Source organism: Furipterus horrens, unplaced genomic scaffold, assembly GCF_987537825.1.
Source record: "Furipterus horrens unplaced genomic scaffold, mFurHor1.1.pri manual_scaffold_11, whole genome shotgun sequence".
Lineage (NCBI taxonomy): Eukaryota > Metazoa > Chordata > Mammalia > Chiroptera > Furipteridae > Furipterus > Furipterus horrens.
The window spans coordinates 63,707,302-63,726,254 of record NW_028327181.1 but is presented as its reverse complement, the minus strand read 5'-3'; the positions used below and the strand labels follow the sequence as shown (position 1 = coordinate 63,726,254).

Below are 18,953 nucleotides of genomic sequence, written 5' to 3'. Positions count from 1 at the left end.
AGATGCCAAACTTAAGAGAATATTATGAGAGGGCTTTGAGAGAGTTTGGATCTGTAGATTCTGGTAAGTAAACTTAAGTTATAGACACACAAGTCTGTATGTGTGGTCTGTAACCTATCAGTATGGTTAGAAGAGTGTTTCTTAACTCTTCTGGGTCATAGTTGTCTTTGAGAATAAAACTTGCATTTCCCCCCTGCTTCTTCCCTCATTTTGGGCACAAATACTTGCAGATATAATTTTATTTCAAATTTCAAATACACAAGCTCAAGAGTCCATGGGTCTTGCATTAACTCTGGCTTAGAGAAAGATTTGCTTGGTTTGGTTCTCTTTAAAAAATGTATTTTTAAGGGAAAGGTTAATAATGTAGGTCAGAACAAAAAGGAGTGGGAATCACAGTAAAGGGGTAGTGTCAGGCTAATCGACATCAGTTGTCATTGGCTGTTGCTACATTGTCCTCGTTTATAGGACTGGTGAAACGTACTTCTGGGTGTAGGTATGTCACGTGACACCTGACATGTGTAGTTGTTTAACTCACATTTAAAAAGATACATTAGTTCTTAAGAGGTTTCAACAGACCTTCTGATGGAGTGCATGAAAATAGCATTTTTACTAACCCAAACAAGTTTTGGTAATGAGGTTATAGTGAGCTCATTGAGGTCAGTATCACCCTGAAAGAGATTCAGCAAAATCCTGCCTTTAAAATATTTAGTATATTTGAGGTTGTCAGATATATAGACTATATCATCATTAAAGTGAAGTTTAATACTTTTAAAAAATAGTTTTTATATACCGTAGTGTAAAGATGATGAGAGGTATTGTTTCACATAGGGTTCTGTGGAAATAACAAGAAGTTAAGTTTATTAACTTTATTAACTTGTGTTGAATTTGTATTAAATAATTAAGTTTACCTAATAAAGCCTCATCAGTTATCTAATTGTATGTTTATGGTCATTTTTTTTGTTCCCTTGAAAGATCTTTGGATGGATTACATCAAAGAAGAATTGAACCACCCCCTTGGCAGACCTGAGAACTGCGGACAGATATATTGGCGAGCCATGAAAATGTTGCAGGGAGAGTCAGCAGATATGTTTGTAGCTAAACATGCTATGCATCAAGCGGGCCATTTGTGAAAGGAGTAAGACCATAGCTAGCTTTGTGAAATAGTGTTGTAAGCCCTCTGGGAAGGTTTGTGTTACGAGTTCATCTGCAATTTGCAGACGAGATTTTGAGACCTGTTTTAATTGTGTTACTATGTTAATCTTTAATTCCAGAAACAAGAACTGCTATTTTGTGGCCAGAGGCTATTTTGTGTTGAGGCTGGATCTACTGTAGGTCCTAAGTGTTTTCCAAAATATGTGGAAACTGTACAACTGAATTTCTTTTATTACCCCAGGTTAGGAGTGAATCACTCTAATCTAGACCTAGGGGCCAGATGAAATGGAGGAGAAAGTACAGTTCTGTTTGTTTATTCTCTCCTTATTAGAAACGTATATATGGTATGTATTTGTTGTAGAAAATATGGTGAGAATAGAGTAATGAAAATAAAATAAAAGCATTCTATAATATCATTTGTAATTAAACCCAGTAATTTGGTGTTTTTTTTTAAAATCAGAATTGGACTTATCCTATTAGATCATTTACTTATTCATGCATTGAATGCCCATCATAAGGCAGGAACGAAGGGAAGTCTTTGGGATGGAGATAGGGGTGAGAGTAACGGAGCTGGGTGTCCTGAGAGCTGGCTGAAACAGCAGAGAAGGATGCTGGGTATTGGGGGAAAAGTTATCCTTTAAGGAGATTAAGACATTGTCAAAAGTGTCGTCTATCTCTGGGACTGAGCTACAGAGAAATATTTACAGTGGGAATGAAACTGGAAAAGTTTGTGCTGCCTGTCACTACCAGAACCAATAAGTAGAGACAAGGATTGAATCTTCATGGGTGCTTTATTTAGATGCTGGTGATCTGGGAAGATAACAGGTTATATGTCCGAAAAACCATCTTCACATCTCATCTCAACCTGACCTTTTTCTGAGGAGAAGAAAAGGGCAGGTAAGGAGTTTGGAAAAAGGTTAATCAGATAAGAGTTGCAGTCCAGCTAGATTTTCCTAGCATTTCTTCGTCTGCTGACCAGTAGTTCTTTATCTGCCTCACAGGTCACAGGCATTTGCTCCCAGGAACACAAGGGCTCAGATACCCCATTGCTTGCTGACCCCCGGGAGCACAAAGGTTGAATTGTTTGTCAACCTCCTGGAGTCACGTGGGTCATGTATTTCAGTTCCTGGAATAACAGCTTTGCACATGCATCAATCACTTAGGTCTATCAACTGTAACTGAAGCTAAAATCTTTACCTCTTCAGTTCCCCTATCAGGAAGATCCAGCAACCAAAGAAAGGTGGGCAGGGGTAGGGAGTAGTTTAGAGCTGCAGAGAAGGGCTTCAGAGGCATTGGTGGAGGGTGGATGGCTTGGAGCAGGGAAGGGCATTCTGGGAACAGGGCAGGCCATTATTTGAATTTTATATCCTTTAACTTAATGTTATGATGTCACTGGGAAAAGTATTCAGTACAGTTCACTTATTTCACTTAATGTTATTTTTTCACATCATTAAAATAGCCTTAAAAACATTTCATTCATAGCATTCTATTGTATAGATGAGCCATGACTTACTTTATTAATCCCCTATGGTTGGACCTTGTCATTTCTCATTTTTTTCTTATTATAAGTGTTGTTGATGAAGATTTTTATAAATCTTTATTTATATCCCTGGTTATTTTTTAAGGAGATTGACATCTGACAGAATTATTGGATTAAAGGATATAACTTATTAAATGAATGTTGATATATAGTGCCAATTTGCAATGTATGAAAATACTTTCAAGCAATGTACGATAATGTCAGCACCCTTAGGTACAGTGGATATTTTTAATTTTTATCATTTTAATAGGTAAAAATGGTATATCATTGTTTTGTGCATTTCTTTGACATTAATGAAATTAAAGTGTTTTTCCTGGTTCTCTATTTTTTTCATGTTTGACAGTTTTTAAAAACTTCTTACTAATTTATGAGTTTTTAATATATTAAGAATATTAATCTTTAGGTTGTCTCTCCTTTATTGCAAATTTACCCTAGTTGGTTTTTCTTTACTATTTTTCTTTCTCTTTTTTTCTTTTCCTGCATGATTTCTACTTTTGATAACCCTTTTTCGTGCCAAGTACAACTCAGATTTTTCCCTTCAACACCATTTGTGGCCATTTTTCTTTCTGCTGATTTGTAATAATACCTTCATATTAAATATCTATGAATATTAGAGTCTGTTTTAGGGCATTTTTATTTTGAGCTTTTGTACTCTAAATGTTTACTTGTCATTTGTTTTAAAATAAGAAAAATTTCCTTTTTCTCATTAAGTCCGCGGATGTTTATCATTCTAAATCTGTACATGGCATTTTTATTTAGTAAAGTGATACATGTTGCATGTGAGAGATGAGAGCAAAGAGGGTGGTGGCTGGCTTTGGGTCCCCGGGGTTATCACCACCCTGCATGTGGTTCTCACCCTCGCAGGTCATGAAAATGCATCTAGCTAGTTCACCTGGAGCTACTCCGTTAGATGTGGTAGTTTCTAGCTACATATAGCAATTTAAATTTATTACAATTCAGTGTCTCATTTACACTGGCAACATTTCAAGCGTTTAGTAGCCCTATGTTTACCATATTAGACCTCATAGATAATAGAACTTTTATTTCTACCACTGCAGAAGGTTCTACTGGACAGAGTTGATCTAGATAAATACAATTAGATTTGGGGAAACTGACTCATGGGTCAGAGCAGAGAACACATTAATCTGTCACATTCTCTTCCCTCTAGGAAAGTATACATAGTGGAAAAGAAAAGGGAGTATCATGTACCAACTGTTACACTAATTTTTTCAAATATCTTACATAGTTTACAAGCAACACATACTTTGAAGGAGATGATGGAATAGGTTCTATAACCTCCCGAAGGTTGTATGAAGGGGGTCTGGTAAGGCAGTTTACAGCTTTCTGCTACTTTAATGTTAACGTGATTATCACACCTTGAGCTGGTTTGTGAAGAGTTCAGGCCGTGTGGGTAGGGAAAGGCAGTGAAGCCTGACCTTGCCTATCTTCTGCCACCTTCAGGTTGCATAGGGCCACACCCGAGCAATTAAAAAAGGATCTTTTCCCGGGTCAGATTACGGGCTGCACAGAATCTTTAGGGTTACTATGACCAAGTGTCATAGCATACATGTTGTGTTCAGTACATTGTCGGTTTGTTTTTATCAACAGCCCTGGTTTCTCATGGACTGACTTTAAGAACTATCATTAAGTCAAGGTGGAGAATCGCTGGGCTGCTGTGTTGTGTCATCCATCTGTGCTAGTCCAGTTCCAGCACGTGGCCTGGAGAAATTTGTAAGGTCGAAAGTAAAATGTGGTTGGAGCTACAATTGTATTAAAAGTTGTTACAGCTTAGCTTTATACATTAAGTGGACCCGGGTAACAGGAATTGGGGGTTTTGAAGCTGCGTAGGGGTAACAGTTGGCATTCTAGGCTCAGTCGTGCAGCCCTCGGACCTGCACGGCCTGGCCGGAGCTACAAAAACGGTATTGAGGGCTGCTAGGTGGGCTCTGGCTGTGCGGGGTGCCCTGCCTCTCCCGCGCTGCCCCGCCCCCCGCTTCCTCGTGACCGCGTGTCCCGCCCCCTCCGCCGGGAGCACCCCTGGCTGATTGGCCCCTCCGCGGCGTATCCTCGGGCTGGCAGCAAGGCCGGTGCGTCACGTGGCCGAGCGGCGTCCAGGGCGCGGAGCCGCGGGCCGCCGGGCATGGACCCGCAGAGCGCCCGGAGCGTGGCGCCAGGGGCTGCGAAGCCGCCTCGGGGTCCACAGCTGCGGAGCGCGCGGGAGGCGCCCCCCAGCCCGGAGGTGAGCGCCGCGCGGGGGCCAGGCACAGCCATCACCTGTGGCCGGAGGTGGGAAGTTGCGGGGGCCGCGGAGCCGGGGAAGCATCTGGGGCCGCTCTGGGAACGTTGAGCGCCGTTTGGACATGCGCTCGAGCTGGACGCAGCCAGGCCAAGGGACCATGGGGTGCGGGGCTTTGGGGCGGGGCACCCTGAAGGTGTGGGTGGGCGTGCAGTGCTGGGAAGGAAGGCTTGGGCCCCCTGTCGCCGCTGCGTACTTGCTAAATGGGAGGCGATATGGACCGCTGCGGGGGGCCTGGACAGGGGCCAGGTGAGGGTGCTGAGGAGAGACCTTTCCCGAAGGACCTGTGTCCACTGGTGAGGATGCCCAGCCAGCGCTGGGCTCCAGATGACGTCTCAGGCCGTCTCTTCTTTTCTATTCAATGAAACCTAAAGGCCCGGCTTGACGCAGGGTTTTCAGAAACTTGTTTTCATTGGTGCACCAGGCAGCTCCTGGTTTTCAAAGACCGTTATTACAATCATACATAGCCTGTCCTTCTTTGCAGTCAGTAATTTCTGGTAGGTGGTGAACTCCTTGAGGGTAGAAATAACTGTTTACTGCTGTTAACCTGGTGCCGAGCACAGTGCCTGGCACGGTAGACACGCTTATTAATTGGTTGGAGGAGTGGCGTGCTTGTTTAAGCATCAAAGATAGTACGTAACCAAAATAAGAAGAAGATTGTAGCATTAGACTTACAAAGCAAATTACTTTGGATTGCAGTTATGATGAGACTAATTTTGTCAGGGCACCGTAGGAAGGGACATGCGCTCCCTCTCCAAGGTGAGAGGGAGGTGGTGCCTGCAGAGGTGTGATGTGGGAAGTGTGGAAAGGCGGGAGCACGCAGCAAATGCCGGGACCTTGGGCTGCAGAGCTGGGCAAGTGCTATGCTCAACAGGTTGATGGAGTGTGAGGGGGAGGTGTCACTGCCTTGGGTATTTGCTCCTGCAGTAGAGCTGAAGATCAAAAAAAAAAAATGTTTATTTATAGAGAGAGAGGGAGGGAGGGAGAAAGGGAAAGAAACATCAGTGTGTGGTTGCCTCTCTTGTGCTCCCAACTGGGGACCTGGCCTGCAACCCAGGCATATGCCGTGATTGGGAATTGAACCAGTGACCCTTTGGTTCGCAGGCCTGCACTCAATCCACTGAACCTCACTAGCCAGGGCTGAGCTCAAGATTTTTAAGGAGAGTAGTAATTAACACTGCAGGGCTAGGCAGGATGGGTGAATGGGGAGGCAGTTAGGGGGTTATGGCAGTGGTGGAAGTGAGAGGCCCCACCAGCTGGTCTGCAGTAGTGACCCAAGTGTTGTCACTGACTATAGGAGGTGGAGGTGATGCTTTAAATCTAGGTATGACTACATCATGAGCTAATTGGGACAGGTGCCAAATGCAGTGTAGATGTAGGGGCAAAGCAGGCGGGCTTAAGAGTCAACAAACATTACATTCCTGTTCTATGCCAGGTGTTTTCATAAATGTTATGTTATCATAAGCCCCCTGTTAGGTCAGAACAGCCATCTTCAATTTCCGGAGAAGGAAACCCAGGCAGAGTGGTTGAATCACACGCTGAATGAATGGCAGAGCTGAGATTGAAGTCAGATCTTCTCATGGAGGCTGTGAACATTTCTTGTTCCATTTAGAAGGAGGTCTTAGAGGTGATAGGACTTTGGGAACTTTGGAGTGGTGAGAGCAGAGAGGCGTATGATTGACTGTGGGGAAAAAAGATTTCCCTCAGCATCGTAGAGAAATGAAAGCTCTCTTGCCCCTGTGTATCAGTCAGGAGACAGATAATTTGATAGGATAAGTTGTTAAGACCCTCCGTCCTTGCTGAATCTTGACAGGGCAAAGCAGAAGTGTGGGTTGCAAAGTCCCAGCCCCACACGCAAAGCGGGGGAGTATGGATGGGTGGGTTTGCGGCTGAGAAGAGAGCTTAATAGTGGGGATACCCCAGTTGTACAAGTCCTGGGTAATTGTTTCTTCTTCCAGCAGGCTGGCTTTGGCCCAGATGACCACTCCAGTCAGGAGAGAGAAACAGAGAAGGCCTCGGATTGCCTAGGCAAGTAGATGGCAGAGCCTGGGTGAATGCTGGGAGAGACCCAGGAAGCAGCAAGAGGGACGGACGGCCCCTATGTGTTCTTTATCATCTCTTTTTAGCAGGTCTTCTTAGCTGCCAGATTGCCTTTTTTTGCCTGGTGTTTCAATAGGGCTCTTGTTTGGAAGCTCCAGTGGAGCTTCCTTAAGGGAAGTCCTGAACTTGTGTCCAAACTTATCCCTTCTGCCGAGGAAGGCAGCTTAGGAAGGCAGGAAGATAATCGGCTTTGGAGGCAGGCGAAGCTGCCACTTTCAGCTCCGAGTCAGAGCCCTGGTCTGAGTTTTGTGGCCTTAGATAAGTCACTTTTCTTTATTTTTATCATTATTTTTAAAGATTTTATTTATTTTTTAGAGGGGAAAGGAAGGTGAAAGTGGAAGAGAGAAACATCAAACATTAATCAGTTGCCTCTCGCATGCCCCCAGCCGGGGACCTGGCCCACAACCCAAGCATGTGCCCTGACCGGGTTTGAACCACTGACCTTTCAGTTCAGCGCTTAATCCACTGAACGATACCATCTAGGGCTATCTTTTCTTTATCTTTAAAATGAGGACAATAATACTTACCTCAGAGGGTTGTTCTGAGATTAGATGAGAAGATCTAGAACTGCCATTGATTCTGGTGCAGTTTAAATTTAGGCTAATTATAATACAATAAAATGAAACAGTTCCTTAGTTGCACTAACCACATTTCAAGTGCTCATAGTCACATGTGGCTAATGCTAGTCTGTTGGACATCACAGGAAGTGCCGTTGGATAGTGTGGTCTAGATGAAGCTCCGGACACGTAAGGGTAGTCATAACAACTCACACTTTGAGTTCTCGCTATGTATCAGGCGCAATTCTGTTTTTTCTTTTTCTGTTTTTAAAAACTCACAAGAATCATATCTCCATTTTACAGATGAGGAAACTGAGGCACAGAGTAAAAATTTTTTAAAATTATGATAAAAGACACATAACATAAAACTTACCATTTAACAATTTTAAAGCATACAGTTCAGTGGCATTTAGCACAGTTACAATCGTTATGTAACCACCACCACTACTTAGTTCCAGGATATTTTCATCACCCCAAAAGGAAACCTTATACCCAGTAGGTAGTCACACCCCATTGCCCCCTTCCTTGTGCCCCTGGCGACCACTACTCTGCTTTCCGTCTTTATGGATTTACCTGTGCTGGACTGGCAAATGTAAATTGCATGTAAATGGAATCACATATTATGTGGCCTTTTATGTCTGGCTTCTTTCAGCATAATATTTTCAAGATAAATACATGCAGCATGTATCAATACAGGCATACCTCAGAGATATGCGTTTGGTTCCAGACCACTGCAATAAAACTACTATTACAATAAAGCTGGTTGTAATCTTTTTGCTGGTAGAGGGTTTTGCCTTCAGTTTGTAAAAATCTGTGAAGTGCAGTAAAGCAAAATGCCATAAAACAAAGTATGCCTATACTTCATTCCTTTTTATGGCTGAATAATCCCACCGTATGTGTAAACCAAATTTTACTTACCCATTCATCGGTTGGTAGGTATCTGGGTTGTTTCCACCTTTTGGTGATTGTGAGTAGTCCTGCTATGAACATTTTTTACAAGTTTTATTTGAACACCTGTTTTTAATTCTTTTGGGTACACATTTAGGAGTGGGTTGTATGTTAATTCTGTGTTTAAGCTATTGTGGGAATCAGTTGAGTATATTTAAGCTCAGTAACCCTTTTAGTAATTAGCAAGCCTGGGATTTGGATCCAGGCAGTTTGGCTCCAAAACACATGCCCTGAAGTATTAGTTTATTCATTATAGCTGTCATTATTATATAGTGTTAATAGGCTGATTCATTTCCCAGCTCTGACCTGGTGTCTCCGTAGCACTGTATGCTTGTAGGTTCATTATCCTCCCTAAACTTTCTCCCATTATTTTGAAACCTCTTGAAAATGTTCCTCCCAGCCCTCCTCATGTTGGGGGGTGGGGATGTGGTGGCTTTCCTTTGTTACTAGATGGGTTCTGCTCCTCTTCTGTGTCCTTTGTCACTAGATGGGTTCTGCTCCTCTTCTGCCCACTTTTATCCTGATCCCCCTTATCCTGTGCTCACCTCTCACGTGCTCTTTGAGGATAAAAGGAGGAGGAATAGAAGAGCAAAAATTTGTTTCACACCTGCATTGTTTTGCTTTAATGACATGTAAGCTACCTAAAAATGTAAACTGTGCCCAACTCCCTATGTGAATTACAAGACCAGGCAATTAATGGCCTTGTTTAAGGCAAAACATCCTATTGAACATAATTGATCAACTCTACTTCTAAAAATGCCAACAGACTTTTTTTTTTTTTTTTAAGTACTCAGGTGGCTAAAGAACTCTGCACACTTGTTTTACTGCTACCCTTTTAGTAAGTCTGCCAAAAATTTTCCAAGCACATGAGTAGGCCCTCTGGTTTTCCAGTTGTTTTAAGACCTCCTTCCTTTTGTTGATTTCTTAACGAGGGGAGCACAGAGCATCCCTAACGATAGTCCTGCGGGTGGTGAGGGCACCCATTCTGAAGAGGAAGGCTTTGCTGTGGGCGGTGAAGATTATGATGGGGAACTGAATTCCTGGGAGCTGCCAGAAAGGATGTCCAGCTGTCCGCCCAAGGAACAGCCTGCTGAACTTTTCAGTGAGGACTGGGACTCGGAGTTGAAAGCAGATCAAGGGAATCCATATGGTAGGTGTGGAGTTTCTGGGGTCCTAAGCAGGGTTTCAGACCCTCCTACCAGGTTACCCCTAAAGGCAGATAGGGTTAGAAGAGGGACCCACATCTGCAAGCTTAGCCTGATATCTGTTACAGATTTGCAATTTCTGTAACAGCTTCTTTTTGAAACAAAAAGTACGTGCAAATTTTTACATTTGACTTCATAATGTATCAGTTAGTTTGAACATTGGAACAATGTTACTCTCTCCTAATATCTTTTGTGTGAACTGAGCAGCTGCAGACAGAAGTGTCTTGTTATCCAGTTGCTTCCTCTGCACTGCCAAGAACCCTTGGCTGAGAAGCACAGCTGTGGGTTGCCTCAGAAACAATATGCTTGCAATTCTTTGGGAAAGGAGGAGTGAGTGTGTGAGTGTGTGTGTGTATGTGTGTGTTTGTGTGTATAATTCTTTGGGAAAAGAGGAGTGTGTGTGTGTGGCTATTTGTTTTCACCTTCACTCCTTCCTTTAATCTTGTCTTTTAAAATGGCCTGCAGATGCTGACGACATCCAGGGCTGCATTTCTCAAGAGGTCAAGCCTTGGGTGTGCTGTGCCCCACAAGGAGACATGCTCTATGACCCCAGCTGGCACCATCCACCTCCACTGATACCCCATTATTCCAAGATGGTCTTTGAAACTGGACAGTTTGATGATGCTGAAGACTGAGTGTGTAGATTTTACCTGGCGGATAGGTGGACCCTCAAGATCAAGGTGTCTCTTCCTTTCTTTGAAGTGAGATATCATATGTGTGGAAATATTCCCAGTGATCCCTGAGTCAGGCACACAGACTGGTGTTAAAACAAGGTCCCACTGTCCCATAGTTCTTTTGTTGTTGTTTTTACGAACTCCTCCTTGGGTGTGTTTGTTTCTGTGTCAAGAGTAGTTGTGTTCTTTATAAATAAAATAGCAAAAACCATCTGTGTCTTTGTCTACTACCCTACCATCCCCTTTAATTAGATTCCTCCGAACAAAGCCTTAGTCCTTCATTGAAAGCCCCTGACTTACATTTTCAGGATTGGAGGACCTGGAGACTTCAAACTACTTTGTGAAAGAAAATACTTCTTTAGTTTTGCGTCTGTAGATCTGGCACCATTGGTCAGGGATTGGAATCCAAGAAACATTGGTGACTTTGTGGCTGATTTCTTTTCCTATTGATGGAAAATTGATCATTCACTTACTTAACAAGGACTTTCTGTGGGCTAGAACACTAAATGGCAAATCGATTATACCAGCAATTATATAACCCTCAATTGGAATGAAAGAATTTTAAAATTATTTTCCATTTAATGTTTTAAGACTTACAATTACTTATATGAAGTCACTGTTTTTTAAATTTTTGAAAAATTACCTCATTTGAGAGATGAGGAAAGTAAGACTGACAATGTTGACCTGTTCAAGATCACAAGTAGGAAATGGCAGAGCTGGGACCTAACCCCACGGGTGACGTGAAGCCTGTTCTGTTGGTTGGCCCTGTGTGTGTGAGGGCCCAGAGGTGAGATCGGGGCTCTGCCTTGGCAGGTCTGTGATGCATCAGACTGTCAGCTTCCTCTTTTTGGCAGGCTGAGGGATTGCTTCTTACCTCCCTGCCTTCTTATTGAAGCTGAATCAAGAAGTTTCAGATCTGAAGTCTGAGCCAACTCCGTGGCAATTCAATGAACATTTAACCTTTTAAACTACTTTTTCAGAGGTGCCACAAAGGTGAACAGGGCAGACCCTTAATGCGGAAAGGCAGTGGTTTTGACTTGAGGGGCCTCATGGCCAAGGTTGTCCTAGGAAGACAAAATGTTCCTTCCACTGTCCTTGCTGAAGGGACAGTCGTAGACCCTTTCGCCACACTGCTCTTTCCTCCTCTCAAAGCCATAGCTGAAAATGAGTATGTCTGGCATGATAAGGTGAACTTGAGAAACTGAACCATGACCTGTTGGGGGGCTTGAGGAGAATAGCAGAATTGCTGAATGGGAAGGCTGTGTTATTGATGGGTGACTTTGGCACCTGTGTGAGCTGAAACAGTAAAAGGAGGAGTCTTGAGGTGGGGAGAGTACGTACGTGTCCGAGGGAGGGAAGAAAAACAGTATGAGAAGCCCCCGCGCATAAGGGACAGCAGAGGATGCTCACAAGACTCTGCTGTGACCCACGGAGCAGCTGTGGATCTAGGACTCCTGCTTTTTAGACGTTAATCAGTTTCTCCTAGTTATTTTCAGCAAAGCGGGTGTGAGGGAAGTGGGGTCTACTGAAGCAAGGACCTAGAAAACTTAAGAGTTAAAAAGAAAAACAGCAGGGCTTTTATGGCTGAATGTTGGGTGTGTCAGGAGAACAAGAAGGGGGTTGCTCGTCAATTGTTCTGATTTACATATTGTTCTAGTGCCCCCCATAGGCGAATCAAGCCTAGAGAAAGATGTTGAATGATAACTTCCCCGGCTGTGAACACTGGTTATTTCAAGGGGGTGAGAGGGGAGTAAGGAAAAAAGGTAGTGAAATGGAAAACTAATGACATAAGTGGAAATAAGTGACTGAAAAACTAGTCGGATAATGTTGCGAATATAGACACATGGAAACAATTAGATTACATTGTGGAGGTGTAGGCAATTCGCTTTTCTAGTTTTGTTATTTTAATACAGGTTTTGCAATGAGGTATTTAAAATAAAGACATGGCAGAGTTGCCTCCTCTGCCTGGTCTTTCCTGCTCTCTGACAAACATCAGAGCACCTGCCTTCTCTCTCTGCTGCAGTGAGGGTTTGAGGGTCTGCCTCCGTCTTGAGGGCGGAACTCTTTGCATGTAGGACTATGTCTTAGTCCTCAGCACCCCTGTTTCATAGCATGCGTGGAGCCCAGCATGGAATTGTTCAGTAAATACTGGCACAAATTCAATTCAGTAATGGTGTACGATTTGCCTTGGCTGTATAGGGGTGCGGCAAAAGTAAGTTCACGGATGTGAGTACTCAAAACATAATGTATTCTTTTATTATTATTTATTAATTATTGGATTAGTTTCCATATGCACAACTGTAAACCTATTTTTGCCCACCTCTGTATTTACAATTGAACATCCCAAGCTGGTGATGAAGAATCTGGGCTGCTGATGAGTAAAATATTTGAAGAACTTTTAAAAAATCTGTGTTACATCAGATTAGGATTTATTTAGGTTTCCTTTTCTATCAACTTATTATTTTTTACAATGTATGGAAATAGAGCAGAGAGAAATGCCTAGAAGCAGTGACCTTTGCAACCATGCATTAATTGAAAGCCTTCAATCAATGACCAAGTAAATTGTGCTTTAAAAACTAGGGTGTGGCCCTGGCTGGTTTGGCTCAGTGGATTGAGTGCAGGCCTACAAATCAAAAGGTTGCCAGTTTGATTCCCAGTCAGGGCACATGCCTGGGCTGCAGGCCAGGTCCCCAGTTGGGGCGCACAAGAGGCAACCCCACACTGATGTTTCTCTCCCTCTCTTTCTCCTTCCCTTCCCCTCTAAAAGTAAATAAATAAAATCTTAAAAAAAAAAATACTAGAGTGTGTGTATGACAAATGAATCTATAATACAAATTATTTGATAAACAACAAACCATGATTATAAAAAAAAATTGAAAAAAGAACTATCACAATTTCTAAACTGTTTTAAAATGAAGAATTGTAATTTTATGTACATAACAAGAAGAAACCCAAAATCCTTCTATATATCCAAATTTCTGAATGCTGAGCTGAGAAGTATCAGTCTCAGAAGAGGGAGAGAATGTGAATATTGCTTGGTTCAGCTTTGTGCTATATGCAGGAGTCCTCTCTGCCCACTTCCACTCGTGGGGGCTCACTACCTTAGAAGGAGTCTATCTGTTGCTGGCTAGTGCTGTTGGTTAGAACATTCTCCCCTGGACTGAGGTAAAATCTACCCATTTGGTCCGGGTCTGCTCTGTGACCCTAACACTTTCAAATACAGAGAATTAGCAATTTATTCTCTCTCTGGCCTTTTGTTTTCTAGGCTAAACAGTCAACAGGAATGTGTGTGGAATCAGAAAGGGAGATGAAGAGGGGGAGGAAGGAGGAGGGAGGGAGAGGAAATGTCTTGGGAATGTTTGAGGTTTGGGTAGGTGTTATGACACTGAGAGAGGCTGAGTTGTTCATGGAGGGTATGTAGAAAGAAAAGGGGGGTGAGGACAGGAATTAGGGCGCATTAGCAATCAAAGGATAGATGGAAGGATCAGCTTCCAAGGGCAGCCTGTGGCAGTGGAAGGGGAGGGAAACCAGGTGAACATCATTCAGGCCAAATCTAAGAAGAGAGTTCTAAGGAAGAAGGAATGACTGTCTTTTATGTAGAGGCCAGGTAAGATAAAGGCTAAAAAGGGTATTTTGGGGTGTGGGAATTAGAAAGTGTTCACATAATGTAATGACATGGGCCAGGTGCAGGGGTGGGTGCATGGACGTTGCAGGCTAAAATGTTTGGGGGTTGTGTGTGGCCACCTGAGCTGTTGCCTTTAGTACTATTGTTGCTCTCGACTGGGGGGCAGTGGTGACTTCTGGCCAGCTTCTCAGAATGTGTGAGCCAGGCTGGGAAGTGGCAGAGATAGGAGAGAAAAGTAGGGAATGGAGAGAGGTACAGAAGTAGACAGAGACTTCTGGCCAAGATGGAGACATAGGTAGACATGCTTTGCCTCCTTGCACAACTGAAAGAAGGATTACAACTAACTTCAAAACAAAAAACAACCAGAACTACCAGAAAATCGAACTGTATGAAAGTCTGACATCCAAGGATTTAAAGAAGAAATACTCACCCAGATGGGTAGGAGGGGTGGGGATGGGGAGCCAGGATGAAGAGGAGAATGCAGTGTGGCGGCGGCGACCAATATAATGGACAGGTCCACACTCACATGTAGTGAATAAAAACTAGGAGGGACACTTGGGGAGTGATCCCAGCCCCAGGTCAGACTGCGCAGCCCAGTGTTCAAGTGCTGGGAAAATAAAGCCTTGTAGCTTCTGCCCATGAAAACCAGTGGGGGTTGGAGCAGGGGAAGAAACTACCTGTCCCTTAGTTCTAGAGACATGGTTCCAGAATGTAGGCAAACTCACCCACTCTGGGAACCACAACCAGGGCAACAACTAGAGGGGTGCCGGTTGCATGTGGGAAGTGGGTGAAGTGACTGGGAAAGGAGTGAGTGCTGAGCAAATGGTATTGTTCCCCACATACAGCACCCCAAAGCAGTGAAACAGGTTGCCCAGCACAGACTAATACCTAAGGCTCTGTCCCTTACAATGTATTAGGTGCACCAAAACAGGGAGTCAAAGCAGCTCTACCTAATACACAGAAGCAAACATAGGGAGGCTGCCAAATTGAGGAGACAAAGAAATATGGTCCAACTGAAAGGACAGATCAAAATTCCAGGAAAAGAGTTAAGTGAAACAAATATCCAACCTATCAGATACAGAGTTCAAAACACTGGTGATAATGATGCTCAGAGTAATGACTGAGTATGGCGAGCACATAAGGGAAGAAATGAAGGCTACGCTAAGTGAAATAAAAATCCACAGGGAACCAATGGTGAAGGGGAGGAAGATGAGGTCAAATCGATGAATGGGAACATAAGGAAGAAATAAAGTCAACCAGAACAGAATGAAGAAGCAAGAGCTCAAAAAAAATGAGGAGAGAATGAGAAGACTGGGACATCTCTAGAAGTGCCAATGTCTGATTCATAGGGATGCCAGAAGGAGAAGAGAAAGAACAAGAAATTGAAAACTTATTTGAAAAAATAATGAAAGAAAACTTCCCTAATTTGGTGAAGGAAATAGACATACAAGTCCTGGAAGCAGAGAGTCCAAAAGAAGTTGGAACCAAAGAGGACCACATTGAGACACATCATAATTAAAATGCCAAAGGTTCAAGATAAATAGAGAATCTTAAAAGCAGCAAGAGAAAAGTAGAGAGTTACCTACAAAGGGGTTCCCATAAGACTATCAGCTGATTTCTCAAAAGAAACTTTGCAGGCAAGAAGGGACTGGCAAGAAATAGTCAAAGTGATGAAAAGCAAGGACTTAAAACCAAGACTACTCTATCCAGCAAAGCTATCATTTAGAATGGAAGGGCAGATAAAGTAAAGCTAGACAGACAAGGTAAAGCTAGAGGACTTCATTATCACCCAGCCCTTATTAATGAAATGTTAAAGGGTCACATTTAAGAAAAAGAAGATCAAAGTTATGAACATTAAAATGACAACAAACTCACAATTATCAACAACTGAATCTCAAAAACAAAAACTCAGCAAACAACTAGAACAGGAACAGAGTCATATGTTTGGAGATCATATGGAGGTTTATCAGTGGGGAGATGGAAGAGGGAGAAATGGGGAAAAGGTACAAAGATTAAGAAGCATAACTAGTAGGTACAGAATAGACAGGGGGATGTTAAGAATAGTAAAGGAACTGGAGACACCAAAGAACTTATATGCATGACCCATGGACATGAACTAAGTGGGGAATTGCTGGAGGGAAGGAGGGTAACAAGTGGAGGGGGGCAAAGGGAATAAATTTGTGACAACTGTAATAGCATAATCAATAAAGTATACTTAAAAAAGAAAGTGGACAGAGGCTGCTGGAGAAGTACAGCTACTAAGGGAAAAAAAAAGAGAGACTTATTCTGACATTTCTTTCAAACATATCATTTACCAAGGAAGAAATCACAACCGACCATAGTCAAAATCTTGGGTGACTGAAAAAGAGTGAAATTGTGTTTATCAAGTGTGGCTGGATGACATATGAGATCTGCTCTTGTTTCTCTCATGCAAGCCGGCAGTTGGCCCTCTGCTCGTTTCCTTAGTGGAGGCATGTGACAGGGTCGAAACAGCCAAGACATCTTTCTAGCTTTTGTTTTACAAAAAAAATTTTTTTTTGGTAAGGAAGCAATGGGTTTTAAGCCAACAGATTATGTGTCTTTAAAAATTTTTTTATTGTATTTTTTCCATTATCATTTATCCTCTTTATATCCCCTCCTCTTGCTATCACCACCCTATTGTCCATGTCCATGAGTCCTTTTTCTTTTTTGCTTGGATCTCTCCACCCAGTATGCCCCCCACCCCAACCTGGAGCTGTCAGCATGCTCTCTATCTATGAGTTTGTCTCTACTTTGCTTGCTCATTAGATTCTGCACATGAGTAAAATCGAATGACATTTGTCTTTCTCTGACTGGCTTATTTCACTTAGCATAATGTTCTCCAGGTCCATCCATGCTGTCACAAAGGGTAAAATGTTCTTTTTTATGGTTGAGTAGTATTCCATTGTGTAAATGTCCCATAGTCGTTTTATCCACTTAGATTATGTGTCCTGAAGAAATCTGGCGGGAAAGAATTTTCCCAAGGTCAGTGCCTCCCACAGCCCCAAACAGAAAACCCAGGGTGTGAGAAGAAAGATTCGAATAAGAGAGACATCTGAGGATGCTAAGAGCAGAACAATTGGGAGCCTGGCTTCCTGGTGTGTCCCTGGGGAGTTACGTACTCAGAGAGTGATAGATGTTGGTGCTTCTAGGCAGTCAGGACCGTCTTACAAAAAATGCCTATGCCCTTGAGGATGTCAAGTGCAGCAGAGGGAACACAGTCGATAATAATGATGTATGGTGTCAGATGGGTATGCGAATTATCGGGATGATCACTTAGTAAGTTATATAATGTCTACTCACTGGGGTGTACTCCTGAACTAATATAACATTGTATATCAACTGCAACTGAAAAATAAAAATAAGTGCCCATGCCTTGAGTCTACAGAGAATCTGGTGGATCCAGAGGGGCCGTGGGACAGGGAGGACCTCTGAAGATGGACATTGGATGACCTACTGTCCCACCCCCATTTGCTTTGGCACTGCATGGGCAAGTGAGGAGAGACCCAGAAGGCCCGGATGGAATCTTGGGGTCAGGAAGTAGGACGGTCAGAGAGAACCACACTTTTATTTCTTGAACCCCCAAGATAAAAGAGATGCAAAGTTCACAAGCCTGTATGAGAACAAGTATTTGGGGGCTGGGGGCAGATGGTCAGCTAGGTAGAGGTGGTATATATTCAGTATCATCATGGGTTGATTAATACCAGAGTGCTGATCACTTTTTCTGTTTATTTTCTATCTGGATGAAAAACTTGCAATTTTTGTGCATTAGCGGAACAAGCAGAATTGCCATTCACAATTGGTAAAGGTAATTTTGTATATTTTTTATGGCTCCAGTGTATTTCTGTCTGTCATGACTTTCTTCCCTTTGGAAAATTGTGAGGGAGCAAACTCTTTCACCCCACTCCTAAATTAGTTTGGTGCTGTGTTTTTGGTGAGGACCCCAGGAGGTTATAGTGGGCAGTGCTTCCTCAAGCTTTGCTCTCAGACACTTGCGTGGCTGGGTGTGTTGGCTGTAGAGGCTGCAGAGACCACTGTCTTTATGTCCAGAAGCAATTGGCTGGACACAGCAAAGCCCCACTGCCCCGAGGAAATCACAGCGTGTCTTCCAGGAAAGCAGAAACCCACTCGTTGGCTAAGGAAACGTCTTGGCACTGCAGCCCTGGTGTTCCCGAGTCTGCTTTTTTGGGCCCAACTTCTCACCGAGTGGTTAGAATATGGAGAAAAGAGGGGAAAAAACAAAAAACAAAAAAACAACCCCAAACTCTGGCTATAGCCCATCTGGATTCTGCCTCCCAGTTCTCCCAGAACAGATTCCCCACCCAAATAACTGAGGATGCTGGAGCTGGAGCGCGCATCCAGGGGGGTAGGGGGTGGGGGTGGGCGGGGGAGAGGGAGAGAACTTGCGTGTGAGTGTGGCAGGCCAGGGAGAAGACGTTGGAGGGTGTAACAGGAAGGCAAGCGGCGGGGCTGGCTCCCGCTTTGTTGACTTAGCGAGTCTGGCTGCAAAGCCAAGGCCTTTGGAAAGAATGGCCTCCCCGCTTCCGGCAGTTTCTACTGAGCTGTTCTGGTACTGAGCGAGATTCTGCAGGTGTTTATGGGCTGGAGTATAGTTCAGTTGGGTTCAGGGCACCAAGGTTTGGAGAATTCCACCAGGATTTGTACTTGATGGTGGCCTGGGACGTAAGACACAACCGTGGTTTCAGAAGGTGCTATTTCTCCCCACCTCACGGGGTTGTCTGGTCCTCGCCTTGGAGCTCATTTCCCCAGGAGGCCTGCTTCCACTTTATGACCATTACAAGGTGCAGTTGGTTTTCCTTTTTTTTTTTTTTTTTTTT

The 18,953-nt window shown here is 43.4% G+C and overlaps 1 protein-coding gene and 1 long non-coding RNA gene across 2 annotated transcripts; both read left to right on the top strand.

Moving 5' to 3' along the window:
• Nucleotides 1-1,565, top strand: LOC149998016 (uncharacterized). Its single transcript, XR_016513944.1, has 2 exons — nt 1-63; nt 973-1,565. It is a non-coding gene; the product is annotated as an uncharacterized LOC149998016 (long non-coding RNA).
• Nucleotides 1,566-4,782: 3,217 nt separating this feature from the next.
• Nucleotides 4,783-10,683, top strand: LOC149998015 (coordinator of PRMT5 and differentiation stimulator-like). Its single transcript, XM_090291494.1, has 4 exons — nt 4,783-4,931; nt 6,950-7,020; nt 9,526-9,743; nt 10,264-10,683. Exons 1-4 carry the CDS (start codon nt 4,833-4,835, stop codon nt 10,431-10,433), a joined length of 558 nt encoding a protein of 185 aa, XP_090147620.1. The 5' UTR covers nt 4,783-4,832; the 3' UTR covers nt 10,434-10,683.
• The last annotated feature ends 8,270 nt before the right edge of the window (nt 10,684-18,953 follow it).

What these genes read in the sequence shown, in the direction of transcription:
- LOC149998015 (XM_090291494.1), top strand. Translation starts at nt 4,833, where the DNA reads ATGGACCCGCAGAGCGCCCGGAGCGTGGCGCCAGGGGCTGCGAAGCCG. An exon ending in AGGCGCCCCCCAGCCCGGAG is followed by an intron (nt 4,932 to 6,949) that starts GTGAGCGCCGCG and finishes TTCTTCCAGCAG; the next exon opens with GCTGGCTTTGGCCCAGATGA. An exon ending in GCCTCGGATTGCCTAGGCAA is followed by an intron (nt 7,021 to 9,525) that starts GTAGATGGCAGA and finishes TTTCTTAACGAG; the next exon opens with GGGAGCACAGAGCATCCCTA.